The sequence below is a fragment of the Sabethes cyaneus genome, chromosome 1 (genome assembly GCF_943734655.1).
Source record: "Sabethes cyaneus chromosome 1, idSabCyanKW18_F2, whole genome shotgun sequence".
Taxonomy (NCBI): domain Eukaryota; kingdom Metazoa; phylum Arthropoda; class Insecta; order Diptera; family Culicidae; genus Sabethes; species Sabethes cyaneus.
In genome coordinates, this window is record NC_071353.1 from 97,712,473 (window position 1) to 97,722,947 (window position 10,475).

General features: G+C 40.2%; 1 protein-coding gene across 1 annotated transcript; it reads left to right on the forward strand.

Annotated features, from left to right (window-relative positions):
- The first annotated feature begins 3,097 nt into the window (after window positions 1-3,097).
- Window positions 3,098-8,965, forward strand: LOC128745992 (uncharacterized). Its single transcript, XM_053843047.1, has one exon. It carries the CDS (start codon window positions 3,098-3,100, stop codon window positions 8,963-8,965), a length of 5,868 nt encoding a protein of 1,955 aa, XP_053699022.1.
- The last annotated feature ends 1,510 nt before the right edge of the window (window positions 8,966-10,475 follow it).

The window sequence follows — 10,475 nt, forward strand, 5'->3', positions numbered from 1 at the left end:
TGTAAGTAATGTGCTTAATTTGATTCAATAAACATCAAAACCACTGTTTTTCCACTAGCACGTAACCAAGCTGAAAAAACAGCAGCAATCGCTTACGCGTATCCGATCTTGATGATGGTTTGGAAAACACACAATTATGATCACGTTTACTTATTCTAGAAACTAAACAGCTGTGAATATGCTATCACAGAACAATTCTATTTCTTTTTATCACGGAAGAACACAAAAATTCCCCTCTGATATAAAAATTTAAATCAATTTTCATTCACTAGCCATTAGCAGCATTTTGTTTTTAATTCCAGCATATGATGCGTTATTTACACTACTACCAATATATGTGCTGACATATCGGGTATTTGAGTGACAACTGGCGCTAATGTATATGAATGATTCAATGATACACTAGCGCCAGCAGCAAGCTGTTGTCACTGCAAAACTAATTATCTTCAATGAGCCCTCTCTTTTCTTATCTCTTTTGATCAGTTTTTGAAAAGCATTTAATCGCTGTGCTAGCTATTTCGGCCTGTCAGATTTAAAAAACACTGACAAAAATGGGCTCAATTTAGCCGCAGCGACTTTATCATTTCTCGCGACTATAACTCAAATTCAGTAGCGTTTTATTAAGACCAAAATACACGCCGATATTCAGTAAATATTATTCTATCAACTGGTATAAAAATCTTATCTCGAATAAATATAGTTTTAACGTAGTTCCTGAATATTGTTCAGGCTACCGCTTAATGGGCTGGAAATACCCACCCGTACCCTATATCACTATTAAATCATTTCGTGGTACGATGTTTCGTTTAAAAGTTATAAGCAAAAATGTGAAAACTAGGTGACACGGTTTCCTCCGGAACCACGTTACCGATTTCAACGTTCTTAGTACCAAACGAAAGCTCTTGCTATTACTAAACTTTGTACCTAGTTTCATTGAAAACGATTAAGCAGTTTAAAAGTTAGCCTTAAAAAACCTGTTTTAATAACGTACAAATGATCACCTGTTCCTCAGAGGTAGCCTAACCGATTTATGCGTTATGAGTCTCATTTGAAAGGTAATATAGCCTGATAGATCACTATTGAATTGTTTTTTTTTATTGGCCGTTTATTTCGAAAGTTATGAACAATCGTGTACAACACATCGAAGTTAACAATAATTTATAATGACTTTAACTAAGATGATTTATGTAGTTTCAAATAGTTTAGTATCAAACAAAAAGTTATAACATTGCGAACATATCTGCAAAATTTCATTAGAATTGGTTTTACCGGTCAAAAGATATTTGAAAATAAGTAGGGTAGATGATCCATTAGTTGCGTCAATAAGCACAATATAACTTCATTTTGCTTGTTTATTGAGATATATGCTTCAATTAATGCTTGTGGGATATAAATTTATCAAATACAAGGTATTTGTCACAAGGCAAGACAATTGCTTTCATTGTTCGAGAAGCTTTATAAAGAAAAAATGAATTTTCCGATTCAATTATATTGTACCAACAGTTGCGCTAATGTTTCCTTAATTAGGTTTGATGTTCCTTTAATTGTGGTATTCCATATACATTGCTAGGTTGCTAAGTGAAAAAACATCGTAGCAAAACTATAGATGAGCGCCTATAGTTGTGCGCTCCAACTGCGCAACAACTGCGGGTTGGATTTTGGAAAATTGGCATTTTAGCAAATAATGCTTTAATTTTAAATGGTGTAGTCTAACTATCAATACTTCTGAAACCTATTTTATATAATGAATGTAATTGTTTTATCTAAAATGTTACGGTGACGACAATATGCATTAATAATGAATAGTAGCACAACTATTGGTACTACCACAACTACTGGATCAACTACCCTATATTCAACAAAACTTTACTAATATGAATCAGTGAGATCAAACCTCAAAAACGCGATAATTTACCATAGCGTAAAAAAGTGTAATTTTTCAACAGGTGTTTCTTTGGATCAGTTTTCTAATAAAATATTGTACAGTTTGTAACAATATTAGGGTAATCGTGAATCCGCTTAAAAGGGTGACACAAATTTTTGATTTATTGAATGCGCTCGAAAAGTATAGTATCTTCACAGCAATTGTAGAACGCACCAAAAGAAACAACTTTACAGCATTTAGTAACAATCTATCTACTACTGGTTGCGAGAATTAGTGATTTAAAAAAAACCACTTTGAATTTGAAATCAATTCTGCTCAAAAACGTTGCACGCGTTTTTCTTTTATTGCTTTCAAATGTTCTACAAAGTTATTTTGTAGGTTTAAATACACCCTGAAGATTATTTATCGCTAGGATGCATATGGATGATAATTAACACAGCGTTGAGAAACAGTTGAATTAGGTTCCCGAAGACGTATTGATTTCTATATGAGCAAAGCGCTAAAAAAAGCCATTTTTACTGGACTATTTTTGATTGGAATTGGAACGTGAAAATGTGAAAATAATTTCTTTCTAAACCTAATATGCCTATATTCATCTATAAACAAAAGAAAATAACAAGGTTTGACAAAACGGGTCTTTCCTTTAAAAAAGGAGGTACTACCATTAATCGTGGAAAGAACCAACCGGCACCAAATTTAGGATTTTTGTTTTCTGACGTTGTTGACACCGCTGGGCACAAATTTCCATTGGCGGGTAAATATCATTGGTGAGAGATGAAAGATGAGCGAACGTATAAATTTGGCAACACTAGTAGAAGAAGAACCCAAACCAAAAATAAAGAAGCATTGTATCTAGCTATTTGCGAAGTGCGGATTAATTGAAAATTTGAATACTATTATTACTGTTTAATCCTAGACCTTAATTTGCTAAATTGTTTAAAACCTGTTTTCTCAGTATTGTAAGTTAACTTAGAATTAAATTAAAATTAAATATATCTAACGAAAACTTAATCTAGGAAGGTGAAGCTACAGGCGTCAGGCAAATAAGTAGTGTGCACGAGGTAGAAAAGGAAACTACTTTGTGAGTAATTAAAATGTAATAAGTAAAATTTGATATCATCATCTAATAATTAAATAAATTTATAGTTTGAGCTGCCCAAAAAAGGACTGCTGCAAATTAAATTCCGGAAATCCGAACAAACTCAAAAAAGTATGAGTCAGTCGGATCTAACCTCAAATCACTCGGACGCTGACGAGATGGATTTTACGCTTACTCCGTGTGTGGCCTGTAAACAAACATCTACTGAAAATGAACCGATGGTGGGATGTGATTCATGTAAAGGATGGTTCCATTATCGATGTGTAGGTGTAACGGAGGCTGTTAAAACGGAAAAGCACTGGTTCTGTGCAGATACGGTTTGTCAAGAGATGGGGAAAAAGCTCCAAGAAAAGGGTAAAAAAGTGAAGAAAAACCCTAACCGTGCCACCGCGAAGTCGAGTACTGTTCCTACCCAGCACGATAAAATTAAAGCTATGGAAGAGGAATTTAAGCGGAAAATGGACGAATTGGATTTGGAAAAGATACTGAAGGAAAAGGAGATGGAGTTGAAACTGGCTTTGCAAGAAAAAAGGTTGCAGATGGAAAGAGATTTGCGTGAAAAGGAGTTGTCCCAAGAAAAGCGTTTACTCGAACGAGCCATGGAAGAAAAAGCTGAACATCTGGAAAAGATGAAGGTGATGCAACAGTCGTACCAGGAGGTGATGGCTGGAATGGATGATGCCATTAAACCGTTGAAGTTGCCCAGCCAACGTCCTATATTACACGGCGAAGATCCGCAGGAAGGTACCTCCGCAGTAGATCATACTCCGTTACGTAATCCTAGCGTGATAGTCGGAAAATTGCTTGATAAGAAGGTAGAATCGCGCCCAAAAAAACCAGCAGAGAAAAAGAAAACCTCTAAAGATACGGCGGTTGCGGTGGAAAATACTGACACTAGTGACGAAGATGGAGACGATAATACTGACGACGAAGAAGTATCAGAACCGGAATCCAATGGTGGCACTGTTTCGTACGGGCTGGGGCAGCAGCGTACTGGTCCCACTAGAATGCAACTAACAGCGCGAAGCGGAGTGACGAAAAAATTGCCTATGTTCGCAGGAAAGGCGGAAGATTGGCCATTATTCTATGGTACGTTTCAAGCATCGAACGAGGCATGCGGTTTTACCGATGTGGAAAACCTGGTAAGACTCCAGGAATGTTTGAAAGGACCGGCACTCGAAAGTGTTCGAGGCCAGTTGATTCTCCCAAAATCTGTCCCGAAGGTGATGAAAAAACTGCGCCAGTTGTACGGCCGTCCTGAACTTTTACTTCAAAGCCATCTTGAACGAGTTAGAAAATTGGAATCGCCTAAACCTGATAAGTTGGCATCGTTTATCCCGTTCGGAAACGCCGTAGAACAACTTTGCGAGCATTTAGAGGCAGCGAACTTGCAGCAGCACCTGATTAACCCGATACTTATTCAGGATCTTGTTGATAAGCTTCCAGCCAGTGATAAACGTGAATGGGTACGATATAAAAGGAAAAAGCAGGAAGTAACATTAAGAACCTTCACTGATTTTATAGCACGAATCGTGGACGAAGTTTGCGAGGCCAACGTGAGTATAGAGCAGAAAGGTGAATCGAAATCCTCAATGGGAACTATCCGCGAAAATAAACCAAGAACGAAGGAGAGAGGTGTGCTATTCAATCACGGTACCTCAAGTGGTGCAATTAAGTTAACGGAAGAAAAGGTGCAACGCAAACCATGTAAAGCGTGTCATCGCTCCGACCACCGTTTGAGATATTGTGAAGATTTTCGGAACATGGCATACAATGATCGAATGGATTTAGTAACAAAATGGAAGCTGTGTAATATCTGCTTGAACGATCACGGCAACGCTCCTTGCAAATTCAAGATTCGTTGCAATGTTGGTAATTGTCAGCAAAGACACAACCCACTGCTCCATCCGCTAGAGAGTGTGGTCGGAATAAATGCGCATATCCAGGCGGCTAGTGCAGTCCTTTTTCGGATGATTCCTGTACGACTTCACTGCGGAGAGAATAGCGTCACGACTCTAGCATTTTTAGATGAAGGCGCATCTGTTACGCTGATCGAGAACGAGCTAGCTAATCGTTTGGGCCTGGTAGGAACTCCAGAGCAGCTTACTATTACCTGGACTGCTGATATAACCCGCGAGGAGAAGGGTTCAAGGTGTATGGATGTAATGGTGTCGGCTATTGGCGGCGGAGAAAAGGTGTTATTAAATTCTGTCCGTACAGTGAAGAGTTTGCTTCTGCCAAAACAATCCTTAGATTCTTTCAAGATTTCGCAACAATACACTTACTTAAAAAATCTTCCACTACTTTCCTACTCGGGTGCTAGGCCTGGGTTGTTAATCGGACTCAATAATTTAGATTCTTTCGCTCCGATTGAAGTACGTATGGGTGATTCTGGTGAACCAGTTGCTGTACGTTGTAAATTGGGATGGACCGTCTATGGGCCAAAGGGTAATGGCTCCCCAGATCGAAACGGTGTATTAAGCTTCCACCATATTGTTAGCAATGAGGCTCTGCACGACTTGCTGCGATCGCAGTATGTTTTGGAGGAGACGGTTGTGACTACTAAAAAAGAGACAAAGGAGGATGAAAGGGCTTTGAATATTTTACGTCGAACGACTAGACGGGTGGGTGTCCATTTCGAAACTGGACTGTTGTGGAAGAACAACGAGGTGAACTTTCCAGACAGTTGGCAGATGGCGATAAAAAGGATGACTCAACTCGAGAAAAGATTAGAAAGAAATCCTGAGATCTACGAGAATGTCCGTAAACAAATAGTAGAATACCAACAGAAAGGGTATGCCCATTTAGCTACCCAGGAAGAGTTGTCTAAAAGTGATCCCTCCAAGGTTTGGTATTTACCGCTTAATGTGGTACTCAATCCCCGCAAGCCTGGAAAAATCCGGCTGGTGTGGGACGCTGCTGCGACCGTAGAAGGAGTGTCTCTGAACTCGCAACTGCTCAAAGGTCCAGACATGCTCACTCCATTAGTATCCGTTATTGTTGGATTCCGAGAACGCAGGGTTGCCTTCGGAGCGGATGTCCGTGAGATGTACCATCAGCTGCGGATCATCGAAGGCGATAAGCAAGCACAACGCTTTGTCTTTCGCGCGAAAAAGACCGATCCTCCCAGTGTCTACGTTATGGACGTTGCGACGTTTGGGTCGACATGTTCACCATGCTCGGCCCAATTTGTGAAAAATCTAAACGCTAAGGAGAATGCCGACGAGTATCCAGAGGCAGCAGCTGCAATTCTCAATCGACACTACGTCGATGATTATTACGACAGTACCGACACCGTCGAAGAAGCAATTCGGCGGGCCAGAGACGTGAAACTTGTTCACTCTAAAGGGGGATTTGAGTTGAGAAATTGGGTCTCCAATTCCCCTGAAGTTCTTCGAAGTCTAGGAGAGGAGAAAGTCGTTCAGGCGATCCACTTCGGTCGGGACAAGGATACCGGCAACGAGAGAGTTCTGGGGATAATTTGGAATCCTGACCAGGACACGTTTTCGTTTTCTGCAGAGCACCGTGATCACCTGCGAGAGTACCTGAGTGGTAATGAAAAGCCGACAAAAAGAATTGTCCTAAGTTGCGTGATGGGATTTTTCGATCCGTTAGGTCTTTTGGCACCATTTACGATCCACGGAAAGATATTGGTTCAGGATCTGTGGCGCAGTGGCTCTTCATGGGACGAAAAAGTGGATGATATATGCTGGACTAAGTGGAAACGGTGGGTCGAGTTACTTCCGGAGGTGGAAAGTATTCGAATTCCACGCTGCTATTTTGGTGATTCGAGATGGTCAGCAGTTGAATCACTAGAGTTGCATATGTTCACAGACGCAAGCGAATATGCTTACGGTTGCGTTGGCTATTTGCGTGCAGTAATTGAAGACACAGTAAAGTGCTGCTTAATAATGTCTCGTGCCAAAGTAGCACCACTGAAACGTCAGTCGGTTCCTCGATTAGAGTTGATGGCGGCGGTATTGGGGGCTAGAATGCTGCGGACGATTATCGACACTCACTCCATAAAATTTCATCATCACATCATGTGGACCGATTCGCAAACTGTACGCAGCTGGATTCGTTCCGACCAGCATAAATTTAAGCAATTTGTTGCATTTCGAGTTGGTGAAGTGTTGGAGTTAACTAAACCGACAGACTGGTACTGGATTCCGTCTAAACTGAATGCGGCAGATGTTCTCACGAAGTGGGGAAAGCACTCTCCATTGGATAGCAGAAGTTTCTGGTTCACCGGTCCAGAATTCTTATACCAGTCCAAAGAAACCTGGCCGGCTCAACCGGATTCAGTCGAGGAAACGAATGAGGAAGTACGTGCATTTGTTCTTCACCATGGTGTGGCACCGAAGCAAAGTGTTATCAATAGCGAAAGATTCTCTCGGTGGACGAAGCTACTCCGAAGTACGGCGATGGTGTTGAGGTTCATAGGTAACTGCAGGAGAAAGAAGAACGGTCAGCCACTACTGACAATAATGGCAACAGCTAACCAAGCAAAATTGATAAAAGTACGCCTGCCTGTCGTGCGTCGACCGTTGCAGCAAAACGAATTGGCGCAGGCTGAAACTTTGCTGTGGAAGCTAGTACAACTTGAGAGTTTTCCGGATGAAACAGCAGTTCTGTACAATAAAAAACAGGGAGAGGTTCCTAGCATTAGAATAGGAAAATCTAGCGTTCTCTACAAATTAACACCTATTGTAGATGAAAACGGCGTGATAAGAGTAGGTGGAAGAATGGAAGCTTCGGAGGACTTGTCATTCGACAAAAAGTATCCAATCATTTTGGGCCGTAATCATGACATTACTTCGTTGTTAATACTACATTATCACGAAAGGTGCGCTCACGGCAATCGGGAGACTGTCTGTAACGAACTTCGACAAAAATTTCACATACCAAATCTGCGTACGGCAATTAGACAAGCGGTGCGAGAGTGTATGAAATGTAAGGTGTGGCATAGTCGTCCAAGAGCTCCGAAGATGGCACCATTACCGATCCAGCGAATTTCCCAGCAACTGCGTCCATTCAGTGCCGTTGGAGTAGATTTTTTGGGTCCGATCGAAGTGACAATCGGCAGTAGAAGAGTAGAAAAGCGGTGGGTAGCACTATTTACGTGCTTGACAGTTAGAGCTATCCACCTGGAAGTGGCGCATTCTCTATCGTCCCAATCATGCTTAATGGCTATTAGAAGGTTCATAAATCGGTTCGGGTGTCCAAACGAGTTCTTTTCCGACAACGGAACAAATTTTAAAGGAGCGAGCAAAGAGTTAATGGCAGAAATAAATCGCATACAGAACGCCTGTGCCGAAGGAGTGACAAGTGTCGTAACGAAGTGGCACTTCAATCCGCCCGGAGCGCCGCACATGGGCGGCGTCTGGGAACGGATGGTTCGATCCGTCAAAGAAACTATGGCGGCTTTATGCGACGGAAGGAAGCTAACTGACGAGATCCTGTTAACGACGTTGAGCCAAGCGGAAGAAATAATAAATTCGCGTCCGTTGACCTACTTGCCACAGGAGTCAGCAGAAACAGAGGCCCTAACTCCTACACATTTCTTGCGGGGAATTGTTACCAAAGCAGACATCATGCTCGACGGTCAGGTGAACGCGGCTGAAGCACTCCGTGATAAATATAAGCGGTCATTATACTTAGCCGATCGAATGTGGGAGCGGTGGTCGAAAGAGTACCTGCCCACAATTAATCACCGTTCAAAATGGTTTGCCGATCAAAAGGATCTACAAGTTGGTGACTTGGTATTCATCTCCGATGGCAAAAACAGGAAGAACTGGACGCGAGGAATAGTGGAAGAGGTGTTTGCGGGTCGAGACGGAAGAATTAGACAGGCGAACGTGAAGACAGCTGGAGGCGTTTATAGGAGAGCTACTGCAAACTTGGCGGTGTTGGAAATTGCTGATGGTAAATCCGGAAAGTCTGATGAAACTATACCGGAGTTACGGGCTGGGGATTGTTGACACCGCTGGGCACAAATTTCCATTGGCGGGTAAATATTATTGGTGAGAGATGAAAGATGAGCGAACGTATAAATTTGGCAACACTAGTAGAAGAAGAACCCAAACCAAAAATAAAGAAGCATTGTATCTAGCTATTTGCGAAGTGCGGATTAATTGAAAATTTGAATACTATTATTACTGTTTAATCCTAGACCTTAATTTGCTAAATTGTTTAAAACCTGTTTTCTCAGTATTGTAAGTTAACTTAGAATTAAATTAAAATTAAATATATCTAACGAAAACTTAATCTAGGAAGGTGAAGCTACAGGCGTCAGGCAAATAAGTAGTGTGCACGAGGTAGAAAAGGAAACTACTTTGTGAGTAATTAAAATGTAATAAGTAAAATTTGATATCATCATCTAATAATTAAATAAATTTATAGTTTGAGCTGCCCAAAAAAGGACTGCTGCAAATTAAATTCCGGAAATCCGAACAGACGTAAAACGAACAATCTGACAAATTTTGGTTCAAACCCGTGAAAGTCTATTTCACGGTTATCGCATGCTTTGCGTGAATTGACCCTAATTTATAATTTTGGGATTTCACATTTGCAATAGCTTGAGAACGACTGGGCCTAAGAATCTGTTTATATAAGAATTTAGTTCAAAATAATGCAAATAGAATTTGATTTTGTTAGTTTTACTAAATATACAAATTTGAAAGGATTTTCAGAAAATATCAGAAAGCGTGTCCATCAGTAGCTCTCCAACAGATTTTATGGCACAATTTAAGCTAACTTTAACATAAGGTAAATAGGAGAGGATATTTTGAGAAAGTGAAGTTAACATTTTATGATACTTATCATGATTTTGCGAAGCTTTCTCTTTCAGTTTAATTTTTTCTGAAAATATACTTAATTTCCCACAACTTTTCCTTTGACACCGTGTTGATCAAATAAATCATTTTAAGACATAATTTAAAAATATAATCCCATTTCCAAATACATCCTTTTGAAATATTATTCGAAAAAATTATGTTTGATGTAAAATAAATCCTTGCGTGGTATCCAACATAGCAACAAAACTTAATTCCAATCTAAAATATTTTTGGAGCTGGAAATGCCCATAGTATATGACAAATAAGATGGTATAACAAAGGTTCCTTTCACCACTAGTTGGATTAAATCTGTTTTTTTTAATTAGGCCATTGCAAATTAATTTGAAAGTTTTTGTCACCCCCCTCCCCTTTTAAATTGGTATGGAAAATCGGGGGGCAATTTGTGCAATGTAAGTCAAAATATTTTTATAAAATCTTTTTTTTTTTTGTTTAATTATAGTCACTTTAACAGCTTATTCGTCACTTCTGTAGGGTTGGGATTTGAAACCGGGTCCTCGGCGTGAGAGGCGTAAATGCTAACCACTACACCGGGATTGACCCCATACAATCAATTGTCTGTGGTCTCTACAGCCTAAAAAACTCGAAAATGAGTATTAACGCAATGGAACAGAAATGGAAATTGCGAACAACGGAA